Source organism: Callorhinus ursinus, unplaced genomic scaffold (assembly GCF_003265705.2).
Source record: "Callorhinus ursinus isolate GAN/ISIS: 27379988/994484 unplaced genomic scaffold, GSC_fseal_2.0 scaffold41, whole genome shotgun sequence".
NCBI classification, from domain to species: domain Eukaryota; kingdom Metazoa; phylum Chordata; class Mammalia; order Carnivora; family Otariidae; genus Callorhinus; species Callorhinus ursinus.
Genome location: NW_027397103.1, coordinates 2,450,577 through 2,473,860, shown reverse-complemented (window position 1 = coordinate 2,473,860; position 23,284 = coordinate 2,450,577). Strand labels below are relative to the sequence as shown.

The 23,284-nt window shown below is 51.8% G+C and overlaps 2 protein-coding genes across 2 annotated transcripts in view; one reads left to right on the top strand and one right to left on the bottom strand.

Moving 5' to 3' along the window:
• SIRT4 (sirtuin 4) overlaps nucleotides 1-23,284 on the top strand; it is a 250,319-nt gene that overhangs the window by 120,759 nt on the left and 106,276 nt on the right. The window lies entirely within an intron of this gene.
• The window catches only part of GCN1 (GCN1 activator of EIF2AK4), a 58,152-nt gene that overhangs the window by 15,600 nt on the left and 19,268 nt on the right, over nucleotides 1-23,284 (bottom strand). Inside the window, exons 16-44 of the mRNA XM_025889525.2 lie at nucleotides 22,042-22,134; nucleotides 20,442-20,517; nucleotides 20,130-20,289; nucleotides 19,138-19,327; nucleotides 18,915-19,039; nucleotides 17,950-18,128; nucleotides 17,568-17,661; nucleotides 16,881-16,994; nucleotides 16,590-16,788; nucleotides 15,526-15,681; nucleotides 14,875-15,056; nucleotides 13,713-13,793; nucleotides 13,210-13,353; nucleotides 11,895-12,022; nucleotides 11,525-11,714; nucleotides 11,244-11,314; nucleotides 10,428-10,593; nucleotides 9,887-10,081; nucleotides 8,686-8,932; nucleotides 8,155-8,276; nucleotides 7,710-7,824; nucleotides 6,744-6,923; nucleotides 4,419-4,639; nucleotides 3,137-3,205; nucleotides 2,786-2,924; nucleotides 2,500-2,696; nucleotides 2,161-2,303; nucleotides 964-1,081; nucleotides 638-853 (exon numbers count right to left, since the gene is read on the bottom strand). Of these exons, the coding sequence (XP_025745310.1) occupies nucleotides 638-853; nucleotides 964-1,081; nucleotides 2,161-2,303; nucleotides 2,500-2,696; nucleotides 2,786-2,924; nucleotides 3,137-3,205; nucleotides 4,419-4,639; nucleotides 6,744-6,923; nucleotides 7,710-7,824; nucleotides 8,155-8,276; nucleotides 8,686-8,932; nucleotides 9,887-10,081; nucleotides 10,428-10,593; nucleotides 11,244-11,314; nucleotides 11,525-11,714; nucleotides 11,895-12,022; nucleotides 13,210-13,353; nucleotides 13,713-13,793; nucleotides 14,875-15,056; nucleotides 15,526-15,681; nucleotides 16,590-16,788; nucleotides 16,881-16,994; nucleotides 17,568-17,661; nucleotides 17,950-18,128; nucleotides 18,915-19,039; nucleotides 19,138-19,327; nucleotides 20,130-20,289; nucleotides 20,442-20,517; nucleotides 22,042-22,134 (4,310 nt within the window). The remainder of the gene's footprint in view (nucleotides 1-637; nucleotides 854-963; nucleotides 1,082-2,160; nucleotides 2,304-2,499; nucleotides 2,697-2,785; nucleotides 2,925-3,136; nucleotides 3,206-4,418; nucleotides 4,640-6,743; nucleotides 6,924-7,709; nucleotides 7,825-8,154; nucleotides 8,277-8,685; nucleotides 8,933-9,886; nucleotides 10,082-10,427; nucleotides 10,594-11,243; nucleotides 11,315-11,524; nucleotides 11,715-11,894; nucleotides 12,023-13,209; nucleotides 13,354-13,712; nucleotides 13,794-14,874; nucleotides 15,057-15,525; nucleotides 15,682-16,589; nucleotides 16,789-16,880; nucleotides 16,995-17,567; nucleotides 17,662-17,949; nucleotides 18,129-18,914; nucleotides 19,040-19,137; nucleotides 19,328-20,129; nucleotides 20,290-20,441; nucleotides 20,518-22,041; nucleotides 22,135-23,284) is intronic.

Genomic DNA, 23,284 nt, shown 5'->3' with positions numbered 1-23,284 from the left:
AGTCCCAAGTTGGCTCCGCACTGAGCACAAAGTCTGCTGAAGTTTCTCTCTCCCTCTCCCTCTGCCCCTCCCCCCACGTCCTTGTACGTGCATGCGCTCTCAAATAAATTTTTTGAAAAAGGGCGGGGGGAGTTAGGCCAGAACAGGGCATTCCCATACCCTACGACTCTTCCATCAATTGCAGACCCAACAGGAAAAGATGAAGCTTGCAGACTGAACAGGAAGAAACATATTTTACTGGCCCAGCAGGATGAAGGGAGATTTTTCTCCTCCCCCGGGAACAGCCCAGCCAATGAGACACCATCACAACTCAGCCAATGAACAGTCACTATACTTCAAACTCCCAGTTTCCTCCAATAGGCTTTTTGTTTCCAACAGCCCTCCTGAAGACCCCCTTCCCTCTATAAAAGAATATTCCACTCCTTTGTTCCCCACAGTTGCCTATAGTTTTGCCATGGCTTACATATCTCAGACTGCAATTCCTGAATAAATCCATCTTGCAGGCAAAATATCTGGCTGTTTTCTTTCTAAGGGTAAGCACTGAATGACTACATAAGTAAATGTTCTCCTCTTAGATAGGCGGCCCTAGGCACCCTAGCCTCTGATGCTGGATCAGAAGCAAGGTCCAGAAACTTACAGTTCTCTTATCTGCACACGTGCTGGCCAAGAAACCCAGCAGCAGCCCAAAGAGAGTGGGCAGGATCTCACGCAAGGTGCGGGGGGTATTAGAGACCACAATCTTCCAGACATGCAAAGACGCCTGTCGCACAACCAGCTGGGTATCTGAGCGGCCCATGTACAGCCCCGCCAACACCCGGTTCCGCCGATCTACGCCCAGGGCAGTGATGATAGCCTGCAGCAGTGAGAAAGAAGGGAGAACACAGGGTGGGGAAGCCCCCACAGCACAAGTGCCGGAGCACATCCCTACCCACCAAGGGCGGAAAACCAACTCAAGGTGCGCACCTTGTTGGATTGGGCAGTTCCAAAGTTATCATCTTCAGAGGCAGTTTCTGTGGTCATCTTCCCGGTGACCCCGGAGATGTGGAACAGGAGATCCCCAAGCAGCTGAACAGAGCTGAACCTAAGGAGGATGCCAAAAACAGTGTCACACAGCCACAGGGACAGTCTTGGGGGCACAACTGAGTAAAAAAGACACTGGAAGGAAGCGCACCCAAAATATTCACGGTGGTTACCATGGAATGAGGGACATTAGACAATTTTCATTTCTTTACACTTCCCCACATTATCTTGTTCCCAAGTTTTCTACTAATGAACATGTATTACTTTAGTAATGGGAAAAATCAACATTTTTAAAAAAACATATATGAACATTTCTATAATAAAAGTTGGGAAGAAGAGGGAGAGTACAGAAAGAATTAACAGGGAACCAAGAATGCTGATCATCAGAACTGGACACATAAGGAGAGGCCTAGAAGGATAAACTTATTTCTCTTCCAATTACTTTAGGTATATTATTTTTAATGACTGCAAAAACATAGCCCTATTCAAGGCAGATTCAAAAACCACAGAAAAACACAAAGAAAGTGAGTGTAAACATTTGCCCAAACTCCCACTACCGAGGCAGCCTCCCTGATACTCTGGTGACACTCTACACACATCACCATCTACAGACACACACACACTCCCACCCAATGTGGGAAGTGGGCCCGCACCAGAGGCACTAGGCTGTGGCCTACACTGTTCCGTCAGCAACAGGGTGAGGCACTTTCTGCGTCAGCTAATGTAGTCCTCTTATGCCATTTTTTGTAATGGCTGAATAAAAAGCTCACCATGTGGATGGGCCAGCTTTTTTTAAACCAACTTCCAATTTTTTGAATGCTAAAGCATACTGCAAAAAACATTCTTCTACATATATCTCTAAGTGTCTGACCAAATTTGTCCTTGGAATCAATGCCCAAAAGTCGACATTCCAGATTAAAAAGCACTCGTGTTTAAAATTCTAATATAAACTGAAGGACTAAATAGAGCGAACTTTCCAAAAGAGAATCAGGTTTGAGACACTGCTACACAAAACTGGAGAGTCACTGAATGGTTAAGAGCATTGAGAGAGTTCTTGGCAACATTCTACTCCTCATTTCTCACTCAGAGTTCCCAAAACGCAAAGCCGGGGCCACTGGGTCTTTCCACCCAAGACCTTACCTTATTCTCCAGAGATCATCAAAGAGGCCTTGCTCCAGCTGGGGCAGCAGCAGGGCGATGGCCGTCTCGGCGTACATGGAGATGACCCGCTGGCCCGCCCGCAGGGCAGTGTCCCGCACGAACTCATTCTCATCAGCAAGAGCCTGTGCACACAGAGGCTGGGTCAGCTAGGGCCGCTTCCCCCCAGGCACCAGACCCAAAGGAAATGGGACGCCCCGAGAGCAGGATGAGGATTCTTGCCACCCAGTCCCAGCTGGCAGGGAGCCCTGACTCCAAGAAGAGCAGGTGCATCCTGTCCCACCCCATAATGCTACCCTCAGCCTGGTCCCTGGTGCCTACTTTTAGGATACAGGGGATGATGGGCCCCACGTAAGGAGTGAACTTGTCCCCGAAGGTGATGGGCAGGTAATTGAACATCATGATATAGCCATCTCGGACGTGGGGTGCAATGTCCACTTTGCTGGCTGTAGCCACAATTTCTGGCATCAGCTTCTCCAACTTCTCCACCCCTAAGCCAGCCATAACCTCGGCCAACCCTGCAACAAAAGGACAGAATGAACCCACTGGATCGGAGGACCCCTAGCTAGCATTCCCCATCTGGCCCCTGGGCCTGCCCTGGCCTCACCTTGCGCAGCACCCGAGCGATCCACAGAGCTCTGCTCATAGGTCAGCGTCTCCATCAGCCATGGCAGCAAGTCCTCAAAGCACGACTCCCCCATGCCCTTCACCATGGCCCCAAGAGCCTTTGCAGACACTGTCCGCACCTGTCAGGGAACCGAGCGAGAGCCAGGATGGGAGGAGTTTCGGCGTCTCAAAACTAGGTACTCACACAGGAGCAGGGAGAGGCCCCTAGGGTCTCCTCCCCTCTCCCAGACAGACGCAAAAGCACCTATACGGAATTCTCAGGAATCAATCTTCTGAGGAGTGGACTAAAATAATGAGTTCCTGCCCCCACCCCTTCTCCTCCCAGGCTCACCTCAGGTACAGGGTCCAGAAGAGAGGCTTTCAGGCCAGGGGTCACGCTTGGCAGGTAAGGAGCCAAGTCCTGCAACAACACAAGAGGTAACTCGGGTGGAGGTCCGGCTCCTGCTTCCTCCAGACTGGTTCTGCTATGGACCCTAACCTCACCATTCCGCTGACAAGGAGAGCTCAGCAGGGCTGCTCACAGAGCCAGCAAGGATGGGCACCTGGCAAGGAACCCCCATGACTGGTTCCCTGGAGACCCCAGGTGAGTGCCCGGGAAACCTACAAGGGACCTCAGGCCCACCCTCAATAGGTCGAAAGAACCCCCAGCTAGGGTTCAGTGCTCTTCCTCCTCTTGCCCTTGTCCCAGGACCAAGGCCTGCCCAGCCTCTAGGAAATTATTTCTGGCACTTTCCTTTCAGAACAATGTTATCATCTTCCCATTCTTCACCCTACAAGGTTTATGTATCTTGGTATAGCATTCAGCTTTAGGGAACAGTTTTAAATATAGAAAAAGCCTTATGTTCACTGCAGCATCATTTAAAATAGCAGAAAATCTTGGACAGTATAGGACCGACAAGATTATATAAGTTATGGAATATAAACTTGTTGGAATATGAAAGAACGATTAACCCCAGTTTTGTGAATAACTCAGTGTAACTTAAAAATAAACTTATGTTCTGGAATATAATTTTGTAAGTGTAATAAAAAACATTAACAGTAATTGTTTTAGTGTTGGACGACTATGGATACGATTAGTTGTTTCACTAATTTTCCCATTTCCTAAATTCTCTAGGATTGACATGACTTGCCTACTGCATCTCTTGTGCCCAGAGCCTCAGCAAGCAAAACATGACTGTGGGAGACCGTGAGCTCACACGTGCAAGCCCCAGGGAGTATGTAAAGAAACCAAGTAAATCTCCCAAACTAAGCTAATTTCCTGATTTGTAGGCTTACAGAAGCAAATGCTTGTGACAAGAGAACTACCATCAGTCAAAGCAGCAGCCACACTGCCAACACAGGCCAAGGCGGGGCCTTTCCTCCCCTCGGTCTGTAAAAGGGCCCAGGCATGGCCGCATCTGGGGGCTGAGCTACTAAGAACTTGAACCACTGTGCTCTGCAAGATGCCCAGAGAGCCTAGATTTCTACCCTCCACCCCAAACTGGTTTTCTTCCCCTAAACATAATCAGGGATCAAGAGCCCACAGCCCTCCCGCGTCTACTGTGGGCAGGGACTTTGTGCCCTAAACCAGCATCTACTGGTCTATCCTATACCAATCCCAGTTGGGCTGCTACCTTCTGGTCTGTCAGGGAGTACATGTTGCCAATAATCTGGGCTGCCATCTTCCGCGTGTCCGTGGAACGGTCCTGGAAGGCTCTCTGAACAATGGGCATGATGAGGGCCAGGGATGGGGCATCAATGAAGTGGACAAACTTGGTATCCAGCAAGGTCTGCAAGCATTTCTGGGTCTTCCTAGAGGGGTCCGTCAGGGCATCCAGCAGGACTGGGGCAATGGCTGCATGTCCAAACAAGAGAAAGGCTAGTTTATATGAGTCTCGGGCATGGCAGAGCCGCTGGGTCCCCAGAACTACAGAGGGTCGCAAGAGAAGGGAGTCCGGGGATACCCCTCCTCGGAGCCCCACAAGGCACCGGCTGTGGAAGCCAGCCTGCTTGCAAAGAGCAATCCCTGCTCCATGAGGAAGAAGGTGGCAGCCATCACCCCTCTGCATGGCGCAGCTTGATCTGGCAGGACGACTGGGGGCAACCTTCAGTGGGCACTGAGCCTCCACGGGACCACTGCTTGGGCACCGCGTGCCTCCTTACCGAAGCAGCAGCCCAGGGTGGTTTGGTTGTGAGACAGCGAAGGCCACTGAGCCAGTGAGTGGTAGCAATGAAGCCCAGCATGCTCAGAGCAGTCCAGCCCAGATCAAATAAGCTCTCCGAGTCGGCACCGCCAGCCCAGCAAAAGAACTGCCAAGAGAAATACCTGGCTTCTCTTTTCCACAAGCCCAGGGAATTTAACCACTATAAAGATCCATGCTGGTCAACAATTCAAAAACAACAACTAATAACCCAAGTAAAAAATGGACAGAAAATTTTAATAGTTCTCCAAAGAAGATATGCAAATGGCCAATAAGCCCATGAAAAGACATTCAACATCTTTACTCATTAGGGAAATGCAAATCAAAATGACAATGAGATGCCACTTCACACCCACAAGGATGGCTGTAACCAAAAAGACAGACAATAACAGTGTCAGCAATGGGAACTCACACACTGCTACTGGGAATGTCAAATGATCCAGCCAATTTGGCAAACATTTAGCAGTTCCTCAGAAAGGCAGACAGTTACCATACCATGACCCAGCACTTTCCATTCCTAGGGATCTAACCAAGAAAACCACCTTGTACACAAAGGTTCACAGCAGCATTACTTTGAACAGCCAATATGCAGAAACAATCCAAACGTTCATCAACAGATGACTTGATAAACAAAATGTGGTCTATCCATATGATGGATTATCGGCATGAACCTTGAAAACATGATGCTAAGCTCAAGAAGCTAGCCACAAATGATCCCACCACGTGAAGTGTCCACAACAGGCAAGCCCAAAGAAACAGAAAGCAGAGTAGTGGTAGTCAGGGCCCAGAGGTAGGGAAGGAAATGAGAGTGAATGCTAACAGGTATACAGTTTCTGGAGGGAGGAAAATGCCCTGGAACTAGACAGCAGTGATGTTTATGTAATTTTGTGAATAAGAAAAAAAACCAAAAAACAAAAAACCCATTGAATTGTATAAATTTTTTAAAAGTGATTTTAACATTATGCAAATCATCTCAATTAAAAAAAAAAAAAAATCCATGCTGGATTCCCAAAAACAAAAAGCACTTCCCCTCACTTGACAGAGATTGAGACTGCTCCCAGCCCTAAGCATCCCCAGGGCTGCTGGACATTATGAAGAACAGTGAAACCCAAGGACACCCGTTCATCCCTTGAAAAACAAAAAACACGCAAATAAGAAACATCATTTTCTGAATGAAGAAAAGTCTGGGTAACACTCTAAGCTGAACTACACTGAACAATTACCTATGTTCCACACCGAAGCTTAACATTTACCAAGTGACATGCTGGGTGAGGTGGCTGCTGGGTTTTGTTTCTAGAAATCAACCTGCTGCCATCACTCCATCAAGAACCACACTAAAGAGTACAATTAAGGGAAATAACCCTTCCCTAAGCTTCCCCTCTATCACACGTCTTCGGGAATGAGACAGAATAGAAAGTTTCCAAAGAATACGTGATGCTGATATGGTCCAGAGCATGTCATTCAATTCTGTTGACCTCAGGGCTCAGCTTAGGGCACCGAGCTCTCTGAGTCAGGCTGCTTCTGACCCAGTTTCCCTATCTGTGCAGTCAGTGACGATTGCTCTAGACCAGTGGCAAAACTAACTGCTTCCAAACTACTTCCCACTAACTATCCTAGAAAAAGGGTTTCCCAGAATTTAGAGGTTATTTCAATGTGAATATACCTGTCCTCAGAGGGCAAAAATCTTTGCTGAATGCACATTCCCTGCAGTGTCTAGGGATGGGAGGAGGGGCCAGGGCCCTCATGGGAGAAGTGTACCCAGAATCTCCGGATTCCTGATGACGGAGCCGATCTGCCTCAGCGCCTGCTGTCCAGCCTTCTGCACTTTGACGTGGGAGTCGGTGAGCACCTCTGTAAGCTTGGGCACGATGTTGGGCAGGCAGGATGACAGCTGCTTGGGAGCACAGTATGCCATTGCCCCGAGCAGCTCCACCGACCCTGCAGATGGCAGACACAGGCCCAGCATGGAATCACTGAGCACAGGCCAGGGAGCCACTTGTGCCGGCAGCTGCCTGGGCAAGGGACAACCAGCCTGCCCCTCTGCAGACTGTGCTAAAGCAGTTCCCGGGGGGTGGGGGGAGGGGGGATGGCTCCAGCAGAGTGAGCACAATGCTCCTGAGGCCTGCTGAGCCATGGCATTCTGAGGGTGATGCAGGGTGGTGTGGGGAAAAGAGGCAAGACCAGGATGGGGGAAGCCCTGGCTGAGCCCTGGCGGTGACCCAAGGCCAATTCACTGAATTTCTCTGGCCTAGTTTCTTTATCCATATATGAAAAAACCCATTTAGATCTGTGATTTTTAAAACTGTAGGGTGGAACCTGAAGGACTGAGGGGAGGGCCCCAGATCTTGACCCTGCCCAAACCAGAACAGCTCTGCTTAAATCTGTTTTGCGTATTAGGATACCAAAGAAGATTCTATTCTTAGAAAGGGGCTTAATGGGGGGAAAAAAGCTTTAAAGTCACAGAAGTTGCCACAAACTAACTTTAAAGCTCTGAGACTTTCTCACTTAGGGCTATGGCACCCACCAGAGGCCTGTTCTTTGCATGAAAGCACACAAATTATTGAAGGACTGAGCTGCCTGATGGCTCAGAGAGCCGTGGCCTTGTCCGTGGGCTGGGGAGCACACACGCACGGGACAGGATCCCTGGATGGCTCCCCAGATCCCTGCAAGGGCAGTCTTCAGAAAAGGAGGTTGGGACAGAGACACTGAAGGGAGCGGCCTTACCAGCCTTAGTTCTCCAGGATTCCTCCTCCAGGGCAGCCAGTAAGGAGGGGAGCACCAGCTTCACCCCGTGAGCACTCAGGTTGCTCATCACAGCCTTGGCACAATCATCTGCAGCCTCAAGGGAGGAGAAAAGGCGTTCAGGGGCCTCCTTGCCCAAGCAAGGGTCAACGCCTGATGCCTGTCCGAATGCTCCCCCTGCTGACCAACACTGACTGGGGGTCAGACCCGGTGTCGGGGCCTACAGACACAGCTGAGGAGAGTTTCTCATCTCACAGAGCTGCAGTGCTTTACTGGGAATCAGAGGAGTCCGTACCAGTAACTGGTACCCAAGGTACAGGCGGAGGGATTCCAGCAGCCCTTGCACCCCCTCAGCCCCTGGGCCGAGACCCATGGCCAGCGGCAGCCCCGGCCGGCAGCAGGTCTCACATGCATTCTCAGGACCTACCTCACGCACATACTGGTTCCCATCCCCGAAGCACAGCAACAGATGGGGCAGCACGTGAACCACGTAGGGCTCAAAGAGCTTCCCCAGCATGGTGCAGAGCATCTCGAAGGCAAAGAGGGCTCCTGGGGGAGAAGGCGGGACAGCTGGTAACACCCACGGGCTCAAATCCCTGCCATCTCCTCAGCCTCTGGAAATACTCAAGGCAGTTGTGGGACTACAGTGGCTGCCCCATGAGAGAGTAGAGAGCATGGGCATGGTTGAGCAGAGAGGAGGAGACACCAGGGCAGTGTCTGTCGCTTCCTGGCACTAACTGCTAGTAAGGCCAATTCTCTCTCGGCTGAGCGAGAAAGAAGAGAGTCCAGGCCACCTCAGCAAGGCCAGGATGGAAGGGGTGACACCATCTGCCCCCCAACACGTGTGCGAGCGCACACACATGTGCACACACATACACCCCCCACCCCCAGGCCTCCATCCGGCAGCTGTGGGGACCGACTTCCCACCCTGGGCGGCCCCAAGCTCAGACACACTCACCCTCTCGCCGGCGGAAGTTCTTCTTGTCCTGGATGGCGTCGGTCAGCGCGGCCATCATCTCCTGCTGCTTCAGCGACAGGATGCCCAGGCCCTTCACCAGGCCCGCCAGCCCGTAGGCAGCCCCTCTGCGCTCGGCATACCTGTCGGACTCCAACAGCTGCTGCATCAGTCTCTGGATCATCCCGCCCGCGTCCTCTCTGATGGCTGGCACGAGAGGGGGCAAGCAGCTGGCCACGGACTCCTGGACCTGCGGGAGGGGCCTGCCCCGTCAGTGCCACTGCTCAGCCACAGCCGGTCCCCACACGGCGCCTCACCACTAGATGTCCCCAAGCCTCTACTCGGCCATGGCCTGTCAGACAAGCGAGCAGCGGTATAGACCCGTGGGTGACACAGGCTCTGTCACAGTGTGCACCACATCCGTGAGGCCTGGTCCAGTGAGAGAAAACCCCCGCAAGACCCACTCACATAGAAAGATCTAGAGAGAAGTGTGTTACTGCGCCTGCTTAAAAATGGCCCAAGGCTCTCAGTTTTCTAACCTGTCGGTCCCAAGGGGAATTCAGCCTTGCCTTACAGGGTCAGGCCCAAACTGAGTGCCTCGCCTTTCAGCCACAGCTCATGAAGCCCGATGACAGTATAGCAAGGCGCTGCGTTGCCAGAGGCCCAGGCGGACGGACCCCTTGTAGGGGAGTTTTCAAATTTACTTAACCACAATTTTGTAAACCTGCATTTGACACACTCTGGGTAATCCAAAATGCAAGTCACTTTCGGAGGGGAGAAAGGAGAAATATATACAGATGTTTTCCAAAAAGAAAACAATACTTGCACTATGGCTTGGAGACTACACTAAAAGGCCCTGAAATGTGTAAGGAACGCAAAGAGGATCAGGGAAAGCTCAGCAGAGGGAGCCATCGTTTTTCTTTTTTTTTTTATCTTGGTATCCCCAGTGCTGGGTTTATACTAAGTGCAAAAAAAAAAAAAAAGACTATTAGTAAATGAGTAGAAAAAAATAAAAATATCTAGAAAATCTATTGGAACAAAGTAACTCCCTCTTGGGTGCTCTTAACCATAAACCAGGCTGCCCCGAGAGAGAGGATGACTACTTGCTGAGAACTAGGCCTTCCGGGCCCTGACCCCAACTTGCTCCTAGCACCCCGCTGCACACCTGCAGTTGGTCCCAATTCCCCAGCCAGGAGGCGGGTACCTGCTGGGAGGGGGTCGAGAGGGCGGCGATGAGCTTGGCAACAATGGGTTTCACTTTGGGGTCACTCTTGTCCAGGTGCTTGGCCAGAGAGCCCATGAGGACCACCACACTCTGCCGCACGGCGTCGTAGCTCGCATCGTTGGGCGCGTTCTTCAGGAACTCCTCGAACACCGGCAGCAGCGAGTTGACGTTCTCCTGGAAAGCCAAGCCCGCTCAGAGCCTCACGTCAACCCTACAGCCAGCGTCTGGGGATGACAGTCTCTGCCCTGACGACCGAGCCCGAGTCTGGCTCCGGGACCGGCATCCCAACAAGCCTGCCAGCGATGCCAGCGGGTTTCCCAGTTTTGTGGCAGGAATGCAGCAGACTTATTTAACACCCTTTTGGGGTCTTTTTGGCTCAAAAGAAAATGAAATTTTCCATGGGGGCCAGTACCCAGCCAGGCCTCCTGGCGCTCAGCCTCCCTGCTCAGTCCTGCTCAGCACTGCCTCCTGCCCTGGCCCAGCCCACTCCCCAGCCCCTCTGCTGGCTGAGATCTCTCACCTTCCCGTGGGCGTTGAGCGTCGCGAGGGCTGCATCTAACATACACTTCCGGACGTCTGGGTTTCGGTCGTTGAGGGCATCAGGGACAAAAAACTGAAAGAGGGGCTTCACCTGAGAGCTGTCCAAACACTGGGAGAGCTTGTTCAGGGCCAAAGCCAAGCCACACCTGGAAAGAAGGGGGAGCCTATCAGGGGGCGAAGGCTGGCCAGGGGCCTCCTCTGCTGGTGGGATCTATGCCACAAGGCAAGGGAGCCTGCAGCAGCTCCCTCTGGGGTGCAGAGCACAGCATGGAGCCCACTACCTGGTGCTTACTCACCAGTCTACACAACAGTCTCAACAACCCATTTATCAAATGGAGACCTGCCATCTGCCCAGAGTTTACCTTCTACAGGATGACCTTGGGCAGGGACCAGCTCTGCCTCTGTTTCTCCACATGTGAGTGCAATGCCTACCCTTCTACCTCCAGGGCAGGCCACGGGAAGGGAGAGGTAAAAGAACCAAATGTGAAGGCACTCGGAAGTAAACCTACTCTACAAAGGCAAAATGCTACTATCCTTTTCAGCTAGAGAACAGTAAAAAAGTCCAGGGACCTCTGAGGAAACAGAGGCTGGGAGGAAAGGAGAAAAATGCCCAAAGACTCAGCTAGCCCGGGAGAAGCCAGGACTTGAACTCAGGTCCCTCTGACTCATTGGGAGGTCTTGCCCTTTCCTTCAACTGCCCCATGACTCCACACTACCTCCTCTCGGCACCCAGCCCAGCCAACCTGCAGCATCTCAGAAAGCTCTGAGTAGAACAGGACTGCAACAGCTGTTATACCTGGCTTCCCACTGGTCTGGAGGAGATTCGGAGATAACACGTCCCAAGGCATCCAGCACTGGGGGTGGCCGCTGCAATAGACAGGCTGATAAATGCACCGTGGTGCTCTCCCCAGCCGAGCTGGGCGAGCCAGCCACCCAGCTGTGAAGCGGGAGATCAATCACAGCCACCCTGGGCCACAGTGAGCTCCAAGACTCCTGTCCGGAGCAGGTCAGAGGCTACGCAGAGTCCAACCCACCCTCCCCTGGCCCAGCCCGCAGCAGGGTGCACAGGCCACTCACATAGAGCTTCTCCTGGTAGATCTCCATGAGTCTGCCCATAACCTCTGCTGCCTGGCGCTGGTACCGGGCCACAGCTTGGGAGAGGGCTTCGGCCCCAGCCTGCCTCACAGCTGCCTCGTGATAGATGACATCGTCGATCAGCAAGGAGCAGAGATCTGGCTGCAGATCTAGGCCCATCGTTGACCAGAGCCTGTAGCAGACCAAAGATAGGGACTAGTCAGACAAGGGTCTGCAGCACCCACCCCACCAAACCCAACCACCCAGCCCTTCTCTTGCTGTAGGCTGAGCACTCTGCGTCCAGTTTTATCCTAAGGGGAGAGACAGTAGAGCGGGGCGGGGGGGGGGGGGACAATCTTCCAGGGGTTCTCACCTCTCAGCCAGCTTCCGGATCTCCTCCTCCTTGTCAAACTTGACCACCCAGAGCCTCCGCAGAAGGTTCAGGCCATTCTTCTCATCGGCGTCAGGCGCTGGCAATACCATGTGGAGTTCCATCAGCCCCTGAGAGGGGGTGAAATGGGACTGAATGAGGCCTGACTTTTCGCAAGAGCTTCTGACCTGCCTCTTCGCCTTCGTACTATCCAAGACCTAGCCACCAGCCGCATGTGGATCTTCAAAGTTAAACCAATTAAAATGAACTCTAAGTTCCTCAGTCACACCAGCCACATTTTTAAATGCTCGACAGCCACACACATTGGCTCGGGGCTACCACACTGGACAGCACAGATATAAAATATTCCCATCACTGCACAAAGCACACTGGACAGCACGACCAGTGCTTAGGGAGTGCCTGGCCTCAGTTCAACCTGTTAGCGGCTCTGGCTCTTCACACAGCTTTTTCTTTGGGAGATGATGGGCATAGGGTGGTGGAATCTTTTTTAACATAAAATTAAAAAACTTAACTCTCAATGTGCAAGACAAAACTTCAGAAAAAGGACATTCCCTTTTGTCTTTAAGAAAAATTTGCCACACTGCTATTGTTGTCCACATTTTGCCAAGGGCCAGTGAAAATTGTTACAGATAGATAGCAAGGGGCTGCAGACTGGCATTCGGGAAGCCCTGTCTCATACTCCAAGGGGATCCTTTAGGTTTGGTCCAAAAGCACCAAGAAAAGCCAAGTACAAGGTGATAGGTTGAAAAAACAAACTAACACTCTGAATCTTATCTATAGAAGTACCAAGAGATCCACGTTCCATTTTAGAAAACAGGTGAAGCTGGGGCACTGGGTGGCTCAGCCGGTTAAGCATGTGACTTGGTTTCAGCTCAGGTCATGACCTCAGGGTTGTGAGACTGAGCCCTGCGTCCGACTCTACGCTGAGCATGGAACCTGCTTACAATTCTCTCTCCCCCTCTCCCTCTGCCCCTCCCCACTCTCTCACTCTCTCTCTGTTTCTCTGAAATTTATATATATATATATATATAAAATCAGGTGAAGTCTTCCAAGGTAAAGACAAAAATAGCCAGTGACACACTGTGACAGTTGGGACAGCTGTTGTCCCCCTTCCTGGAATGATCCTGACCCACCCCGTGACCTCTTCTCTTTGTCTCCAGGGCACAGAGGTGCAGATGTGAGCCATCTCCCATCATCATTTGGTGGGATCATCTGAAAGAATGTCCCTCATGCAGTTCAAACACTTGAACTGAGGACCAAGGAGTACCACCGGCCCTGCAAGGGAGTGGGCGCATACCCGGAGCGCGGTGTCCCGCACGCTGGCACAAGGGGACTGCAAGGCACAGAGCAGCACGTCCACCTCCTCCTGCTCTGCAAAGGCACAGCTGTCCTTGCCACTGCTGCTGGCACACAGGGTGGTTAGGGTGTCTGAAGCCAGAACCTGAGGACGACATTGATGCGCTGGGCTCAGTTCAGCATATTATTTACTTCTATGGGGTCAGACAGGAGGCCGGGCAATAGGCTGAGGGACCCAGAGAGGGATCTGTACTGAGAAAGCCCACCCCGAAGCCCTAGTGGGGCCAAGTCCCCCCCATGCTCCAGCCCAGGCCGGTGGCAGGCCCTAAGCAGAACCCCTCACTAGCTGAGAATGTTCAGGCTGGCTCTCTAAAAAGCAGCCCTTTACCTCAAATCCAAAAGTGAGGGCTGAGAAAGAGAACTAGGACTCAACCCCAAGCACTGGGACCTGAGCTCAGGGTCACAAACTGAGGTGCAGCAATAGCCAGCTGAAATCCAGATCACCTGTAGGCGGGGAGAGCCCGTCCCGATCACCCAAGTCAGAAGGCGCAGCATGGCCACTCGAGGCAGCAGCTCCGGCCCATTCTAAGAGAGAACAGCAGGTAAGTCAGGGTGAGGCTCTGGGGAAGGTCTGTAACCACGCCTGGCAGCACGAGCAGCAGCATCCTCTCACCCACAGGGAAACCCTGTCAGGTTTACCACTAACTCCATGCGAGCCAACCCCAGTCAGCCACCATCCTCTGGGACTCCAAATAAATACATTCTGAAACGAACCTGAAATTCACACAAAGTGAAATGCAGATGGCCCCTAAACACAGGGATACTTAACTTTACAAGTAGGAGAGAAGTGCAAAATAAAATGCGATATCGTTCTTTTACCCATTGTTGGCAAGATTAATTACAATCTGAGGCTGTGTTAGGTAAGAAGAGACAGGAACTCTCAGTGAGGGCATAGCTCAGAACGTGCTGCATAACCTAGTAACTCCATGCCCGAGAACACGTCCTGCGGAACGCTCATGCAGGTGCACAGGGGGGCACACCACAGTGCCGCTCACAACAGGGCAAAGTTGGAAACAACCCTAAAATATCTATCAACAGGTAAAGAGTTAATCGAAACATGGTGCCCCCACAGCACAGAACCCTACACAGCCTGCGAAGCCACTGGCATGAAAGGAGACCAGAGCATACGGTCATATGAAAGAAGCAGGGCAATCCGTTTTTGCCTTACTGTGTGGAGCTATATTTCCTTTTTTTTTGTTTTGTTTCTGTGTTCTTAGAATTTTTAAACATATGCATGCATTAATTTGGCACATTTTCGGAACATAATCTATTAAAAAGGAAACCCTTCAGTGAATGAGGTCCAATCTCATTATCACAAGCAAGTCAAAGGCAGAGTGATCAGCATTATCTTCTGAGTTAGAAAAAAAACTAACACAAATAAGTACTACAAAATCCTTCAACTTCTCCAGGTCAGAAACTCTCAGGAGACCTGTAAGCTTCTTTGAGGCCGTGAGTGCTGCACTAAAGAGAACACCTGGATGCTGCTATAGATACATGCCCACACTCTACGACCCCACCAGAACTGCTGATGGGCCAGGAAGCGTGGAGAACCCTTGTCTCCCTGACCCCCCTCAAGCCAAGGGTAGAGTCGAGCTCCCCTGCCAACCTCGTCCACATGCCCAGGAGGGTTGCTGGGTGAGGCCCTCAGCTGGGCATGGACGGTGAGTATCTGAAGAATTTGGGCCATGCGCTCCTCCTCCTCCTCGCTGTGGTGGGGCATCTCAGTCAGCACCATCTTTAGAAACGGGAAGACTAAGGAGAAGGCTGGTGCAGACAGGGGCGCGGCATCTGTGAGAGCAAGAAGCAGACACAATCTTGCAGGCATCTACAGAGCTGCTGCCTCGATTTCCATCCTCAAGGTGAGTGGGGCAGGGAGTAAAGGAGGCTGGAGGCCCTTTCTGATGCCCAGAAGCACAGAATACGACAGAGACGATAGCTGGTAGCCCAGTTCTGAATCCTGCTCCTACCCTAAACACTGCCCAGTTCCAGGAAGAGAGAGTTCAAACACACAAGCAGATTCCAGTAACGAGAAGCGAACTCCCAATGGGGGTCACAGCAACTCACAGAATACCAGGACCCAGAAATTCTCCATGTGGTCCAACCTCCCCCCTACTTTTCAGAGGAGGAAACGAAGGCCAGGAACAGAAGTGACTCATCCAAGGCCACACCTCAGGAAGCCCCGGGAGGGGGACACGGAGGCTCATGCACTTGCTGCACCAGCACATACGGCCTGATGCCTCTACTGCCCTTCCCTTACCTGGCTCACCCTTGCCCACCCTGCTGGTGATGGTGTGGCTATGCAGCAGGGTCACCGCCCTCTTCACAGCCACCGACAGCTCTTCCTGGCACCATGACTTATCCAGGGCACACTCTGGCTTCAGCAGGCGTAGAGTCACGTGGCTCACCAAAGTGCCTGTGTCCAAGAGAAGGAACCCAAAGAGGATGACCAATACAGAGACACAGAATCTGGCCCAGGCACAAACCAGGGACCCCAGGCAGAGATGCCTCATACTCTGACTTAAAAGTAATCAGTGCTGCTGGGCCAAAATGTTCTCAACCTAATTTCTCATTTCATCTTCATGACAGCATTGGTGGCGGGGATGGATGCAGGTATGCAGGCAGGAGCTGTCCTTCTGACACTAAGAAGTTATAGGTGTGAGCCACCCAGGGTTGTTCAGCCAATGGTGAAGCTCTACCCATCTGGAGCTCCCACCTTCCATGTAGTAAGCCCAGCCAGTGAGTAACCGTTTCAGCAGGCTCCATGAAGTGCCAACTCTTTTCCATTCAGAACTGTTCCCAGATTTCTGGCCTCACCCATAGGAACATCCCCTGTAAGCTAGGAAGTCTGCTTAACCCACAACAGTGAGGCCACCATAATGCCAAGCCACCCTACCTGGTCTTTGTTTCTCCACAGCTTTTCTCCAACGAAAAGCTAAGGGTCACAGAGACCCCTCATCACGGACATGGGGCTGCCCAGCAGCTCTGGGCTGCACTCACTGGCCACATGGCACCAAAGCAACCCCATTACCACTGAATTTCTGACTTCTTAGTTTTAAAACTGTTAACAGAAGCATCACACTGATTAGTATCTAAAACTTCGTACTCAGAGTGAAGGCACAGCAGACATAAAACAGGAAGGGAGGAAGCAGCTCTATGTGGATCCTAAGGATATGCAGCTCGGGGTTCCAAGGCTGTTTCCATATGGAAACAGAAGTCGATAGCCCAGACCACCACATGCCTCTCCGGAAGTGCTCAGGAGCATCCCCACCCCCCTCCCAACCTGCCCTGGGCCACGCCTGCAGCCAGCAAACAAAAACTAACCCAAAGCCTTGAGCCTCGGGGGCATGACGCAGGCAGCCAAGGACAGGAAAGGGTTCTTGATCCTGGGAGCGGCCAGGGGAGATTTCAGCAAGGGCAGGAAAGAGTCGACCAAAACAGGGATATACTGGGTCAGGCCAGACGGGTTCTTGGCCAGGATGGTGTCCAGCAGGCCCAGCGCCGCCTCCAGTTCACTGTCCAGCTGCAAGCAGAGTTGGCCCAGGAGACAGGTCAGCAGGGCCTGCACCAGATAGTGAGGAGCGGGTTTGGCCTGTGGGGGCAGTGGCCACTCACTTCCTGTAGCCGTCTCCGGATCTGCGCCTCCTTGTCCAGCTGGGCCTGCAGCATCTCCTTCTGCTTACTGGTCAGCTGCACCTCCTCTTTTATGCCTTTCTTTTTCTTTATCTCCTAGAGGCAACGAGCAAACCAATTCCATCTCCAGCGAACACACCTCCCTCCCCTCCAGAGCAGGGCAAGATCAGTCCCACAGTCAGCACCATGCCAGCTCTGAGTCTGTGACCTGGGCCCCCAAACCCGCCGTGTGGCCTCCCCCGACCTCCCACAAAGTCCACAGCCACCTGGTTTCCAGAGGATGGAGACAGTAGTAGAGAAGTAATTTCTTACTGGATTCTCTATTGACAAAGGCAAGGAAGAGCCTTTTATAGGTTAGAAAAATGAAAAGGCCCCCAGTGTGCTGGAAAGGCTATTCTAATCACATAGCTTCGGAACCTACACCTTCGCCTCCCTCCTACAGATGCTCTCCCACAGTATAAGCTGCAGCCTGGAAAAGGCCAAGAAATCACTCATTCATTCAACAAGCATTTACTGAGCACCTCCATTGGTAGGGGAACCCAGGACTGGTGGAGGGGTCAGAACAATGTGCACGGGCCCCAGAATGACCCCAGGGAACAGTATACACGAAGCTGGGAAAGTCGCCAGGCTGAGGCCACCAAGCTCAGCAGCCACCCCACAGGTACTCACTTCCTTGAGCTCCAGCTCAATGATCTGCTCCTTGAAGGAATAAGCTTTGTTCTCTCGCTTCATGTTGGCCTTCTTTATGCTGTCCTGCTGGGCACTGAAACATCAAAGCAGGTAATCAGCCAGCTTCAAAACAGCCGACAGGTCCTCCAGCCTCCCGCCAGCTTTGAAGTTGCATGCACCACCAGTGTGCGCACTACCTGACATGCTCTTGTATCCCAAACCTAAGCATGTGCCTGGAACAGAGCACTACTTGTCCAAAGAACGGATGAGTGATTTCATTTATTCCTTGAAACGTTCACTCCTTAACCCTATAAAGGAGGCCTCTCTCTCTTAGAGGTAAAAAACCAAGGCTTGGGGCGACTGAGCCCATGTGGGGACTCACCTCTGGATGATAGATTTGTCATACAGCTCGCCGGCAGGGGTCTGCATAATGGCAAACTCTTCCCGCGTCACCTGGCGCAGCGCAGGGTTCTGCACGGAGGCAGTAATGGTGCTGATGAGCTGTGGGAGGACCCGGTCTGGGGACAGGATGGACAGGGAGCCCATGGCATTCATGGAAGACTGTCAAACACAGACACAGCCGGGGTGTGACAAGGCTGGTACTGGAGAGGGGTCCTGCCATGCCTAAATGCCCCCAGCTACGGACTCCTCCTGTTCTCTCTGAGCACTGCCCGCCATTGTAGATAGCTGCAGTGTGAGCCTGCCTTCACGGCAAGCGTCTCCCACTTGGTCTGGTACCAGCACCCTGACTGGGTGTCACACTACCCCTCTACTCTCAGTCTCCGTGCAGGTGGAGCTGCCCCTGCCTCTTCCAGAGGTGGGCATGTGACCTAGACCAAAAAGACAGGCTGAGAAACAAGCACAGGGCCCAAGCCAGGCCACCCAGGGGCAGTGAGACCCCATGCCAGATGAAATGACTGGAAAATGCAAGCTTTTTCACTGGAGCTGATGGGGGACAAGCTGTAAGTCTGGAAGTATATCAGCTGCCCTGCTACGAAAGTGGGGGGGGAGACTGCTGGAGAACGAAGACCCCCCCGCCATGGAGCACAGAGATGAGACTGAGACAGAAAAGACAAGAGAGATGGAGAGCAAGAGAGATGCCTCCTGCAGTGTCCTGAAGATAAAATCTAAGTCCCCGTAGCCAGCACCACAGGGACCAGTCATACCCTGTGACTCAGCAGTCAGAAGCAGCAGGAAGCTCCTTCTTGTGCTTAAACCACTTTGCATTTTCTGTCACTTGCAACCCAAGGGGCCCAAGGCCCCATTTCACCACACCTGCACCTATTTCACTGAAGCCTCCCTCTGTTGCTCTGACCTGAGGCCAGAATTAGTCCACATGCTAATCACCTGGTTCAGGGGACTCTGCGTGGTGATCCTAGGGATGATCTGATCCAGGTGCCTGGTGATGAAGCCTTCCAGGTCAATCTTCATCCTGGCAAGGAGCGCTGGCCAGAGTCCAGACTGCACTGCCACTGAAAGGAAGGGGAACAATTTGAGGCCTTCTGCCCAGCCTGCCCTTATCCTGCCCAACGGCGTCCCTGCCCCTCCTGCAACCGCCCCCAGCACAGACCTAAGGATGGGTGGTGCGAGATGATCAGCATCTCCTGGGCCAGCTGTTCGGTGTTGATGGTGTCACCCTCCAGTCCTGGCACTCCGGAGATCACACAAAGAGCCTCCTGCAGGACCCTCGGGGGTACATAGGCCTTGCCTGCCTCAGTCACCTCCCCAGCATCAGTCACCAGAGCCTCTAAGGGTAGCACCTACAAGGAAACAACTCATAGCCCCCACTGCTCTGAGCCCCGGGGCCGGCCTGGCACATAAGAGACAAAGATGCCAGGGACACGGCTGCCTTTCACACATGTTGCTCTCTGGAGCTCCTGGTAGAGGGGAGACCGACGCCCAGCTCCCTGCATGGGACCCGCAGGCTGGGACATGTGCCTGGAAGGAGCAAGCACACATGACTTTGTACCTAAGAAGCCCATGGGGGGAAAGGCAGCCACAGAAATTGGGCCAGGAGACCCAGCCAGAGACCCCAAGTCTGTCATTGGCCCACATCCCTCATGAGGGATTAGGGAGGGAGGGAAACAGGGCACAAAGAACACTGAGAAGGGACAAGGTCTTTGGGGTCACTTCTGCCACCCACTGGCTGGGAGACCCCTGGCAAGTCATTTCAGCTGCCGGAACCCTGGACAACTCATATAAAATAAGGGTATTTAGCCTGTCTGCCTTTTAACAGCAGTGTGAAAAGAGCAAAAGAGAGAATGGGTAGCAAATGCTCTAAAAATTATAAAATGCTTTAAAAACAAAGTGTTATTCCATTACTCAAGAATAAGAAGGTTGAACTACATGTCATGATACACGAGAAGAAAGAAAAGCAGCTCTGAAAAAAGAATTACATGAAACAAGGTGTTATCAGAGCTCAAGGGCAGGGCAGAAGATTCTGGTGTCACACGGTGTCTGAGTGAGAACAGCCCATGAAGAGACGACCTGAACTCCCTCAGCATAACCAGGATGGGCTGAGCAGGCCAGCAAGCCCCAGTTCTGGACCCCAGATGCCCCCACCTTGTGAGAATTGAGGACAGCCTTCAGCTCCTCCAGGAGCCCGAATGCCAGCTTAAAGCCCCCAAGAGAGGACAGCAGCTTCCGGACCGTGTGTTGGGCCTGCCTGCGTACACGCCAGGTGCGGCTCAGGAGCACTGCCACCAGAGCCCGGTGGTACTGCCTGCAAGCACAGGGACACGGCATGCTAGGGAGGGTGGGTGCGGGGCTCTCTACAGCCAACCCTCCCGCCCTGCACGCACCACCGTTTCTCAGGCTCCTGCCACGGTTTGCCCCACTCGACCCAATGGGGAAAGGTAAATAAGCTTCACATACTGAACTTTGTTGCCTGTGAGTCTGTGTGGGTGATCAAGGAAAAGCCTCTCTGTCAGATGCAACACGGTACACAGGGCTGGGAGGGGAGACAAACAGAAGTGGTTTTAAAATATAGAACACATCCGGGGTGCCTGGGTAGCTCAGTTGGTTGGGCGACTGCCTTCAGCTCAGGTCATGGTCCTGGAGTCCCGGGATCGAGTCCCGTATCAGGCTCCCTGCTCGGCGGGGAGTCTGCTTCTCCCTCTGACCCTCTTCCCTCTAGTACTCTCTTATCTCTCATTCTCTCTCAAATAAATAAATCTTTAAAAAAATAATAATAAAATCTTCAAAAATGTATATAGAACACATCCAGAAAGAAGTGGAAAGACCTGGAAAATGAACGCTAAAACATAAATGTGATTATCATTTATCAATGTGAAACTACAGCTCATCTGAAGTTCCTTTTTTGCTGACAATGCACACATGTATTTTGGACTAATGAAAAATATACACTTTATTCTAATTAATTAAAAATTACTGTGCAGGGTGCCTAGGTGGCTCAGTCGTTAAGTGTCTGCCTTCAGCTCAGGTCATGATCCCAGGGTCCTGGGATCGCGCCCTACGTCGGGCTCCCTGCTCTGCGGGAAGCCTGCTTCTCCCTCTCCCACTTCCCTTGCTTATGTTCCTGCTCTCACTGTGTCTCTCTCTGTCAAATAAATAAATAAAATCTTTAAAAAAATAAAAAATAAAAATAAAAATTACTGTGCAGTTCTTAAAAACAAAAACCAACCAGTGAGAACATACACATACTGGAGTAGAATGATTGCCAAGTCTACACAGCACAATGTGTATAGCAGGCACGCTACTGTTTGTGTAAAAAAGGTAAAGAACTAATACAAAAAGGTATCTGCTGGTATAAATATAAGATACCAAGGATACACAGAGGCTAATACCATTGGCTGTCCATGGCCAGGGACACTGGGTGGCCAGAGATCAAAGCAGGGGTATGCTTTTCAACATCTTGGATCTTTTATTTTTGAATTATGTGACTGTATTTCCTATACAAGAACTAATTTTTTTTTTTAAATCAGGAAGTGACTAACAGCTTTAGCTCATTAATAGGATGTTGTGATTTCTGAGTCAAAAGACTTTTCAAATCACCGATTAGCAGCAGACAGCCCTAAGGCAACCTAAAAATTTAAACATACACTTAAAGATCAACTGTTCCTTCTCTCCCAGGAGAGAAACCAGTAGTTTTGTGTCTCCCGGTGGGGGAGTGCAGCCAGCCACACTCCACCAGAGCTTCTCAGCTGCCTGGTAATAGAAGAAAACCTCCGAGACAGCACCAATTACCCAATCAGCTATAATTATACCTAATATCGCAGCCCCACCCATTAGTGCTCTGTCTCCACAAATCTACCCACTCCCCCTTTCCCCGGCCTTCCATGCCCCACAGAGAAGCATTCACTCCCACAGCAGCTGACGGCACAGCTGCTGACCCCAGCACTCTGATCCAGGTTTTTGCTGAGCTGACGCATTCAGGGAAGGGTCCTCTCTTAAGACCCACCAGAGAGACTCAGGCCCAACCTCAAGGTCAAGTAAGTTCAACTAAGTAACTCACCATCTTCTGAAGCCATGAGCAGGAATTTCTCAGAAGTGAAAATCTGCTTCTTCTCATCTACAATCAGCTGCCAAAAACCACTCAGTTTGGCCTCTGCAAGAAACCAAAGGTCACTCCACGACAGCTCCTTCCATCCGGCACGGCTGGTCCCCTCCTGCCCGAAGCTGCTGGGGCTGGCTGCACTGACAGACCCGCTGCTGCGGCAGGCATGACTGGGTCACTCCTAGGCTCACTGTCTCTCCCTCCCTGTTCGAGAACTAACCAGTCCTTCTGGTAGCACCGCCTATGTGAAAACCTTCAGTGGTTCTCTTGCTGCCTGGAATCCCCACCAACTCCAGGTGGCAGGCTGAAATACTTGACATTCACACATGGTGACTTCCCTGACGGAGGCTGGTTTGAACTCACACTGGGCTGTTCCCTTCCAGCCGGTGAAATCCTCGCTAGCCTTCAAGGCCCTCGTCCAAATGCTCCCTCCTTCATGAAGCCTTTCCTGACAGCCAACACCTACACTAAGAGCAATCAATTCCTCCTTCAAAACTGCCCTAATGTCACATCCTGTCTTCAACGACAGATGTGTTTTTGCATCTCCTCTCTCCCACTACAGTAAAGCAGCTGAAAACATGCGGAAGGCCAGTCATGTTCATCTCTGCCTCACTGCCAAGGCACCCGATGAAACTTGAGAAGAGCCGAACTCCACTTCCAACCGCAGGAATGAGTTCACGTACATCTGCAGGCAGAGTGGGACTAAAGCAAGCATGGACTACCAGGTAGCCACAAAAAGAAAGAGAAAGCTCTTCTGGTTGTCCTGATCTGGAATCTTTTCCAATGTGAGCTCAGTACGGAGTATGCCATTTACATAGTCTGCTACCTGGTGTGTTTGGTCGATTACATACTGACTATTTCTGGGCAGGAAGTGGTAATACTGTCCAGGGAAGGGAACTTAGTGGCTAGAAGACTGGCTAAGGGGAAGCTTTTCAAGTTACACTCTAGAAATGTACAACCAATTTAAAAAATGCCCCACTATACTAAACCCAAGTCAGTGTGGGCATCATGAGCAAACTCCCGTCCCAGAGCACTAAAACAACAGGGCAAAGGAGGACAGTGACGGAGTCCCCTGGCTGTATTCCCATCTCCCAGCGTGACCCTGAGGCTCATCCCTACAGATGACAAGGGGCCCTGTGGCTGGCCCAGTGAAATAGTGACCACACTGATCCTGTGAAATCTTCAACATCAAGACACTCCT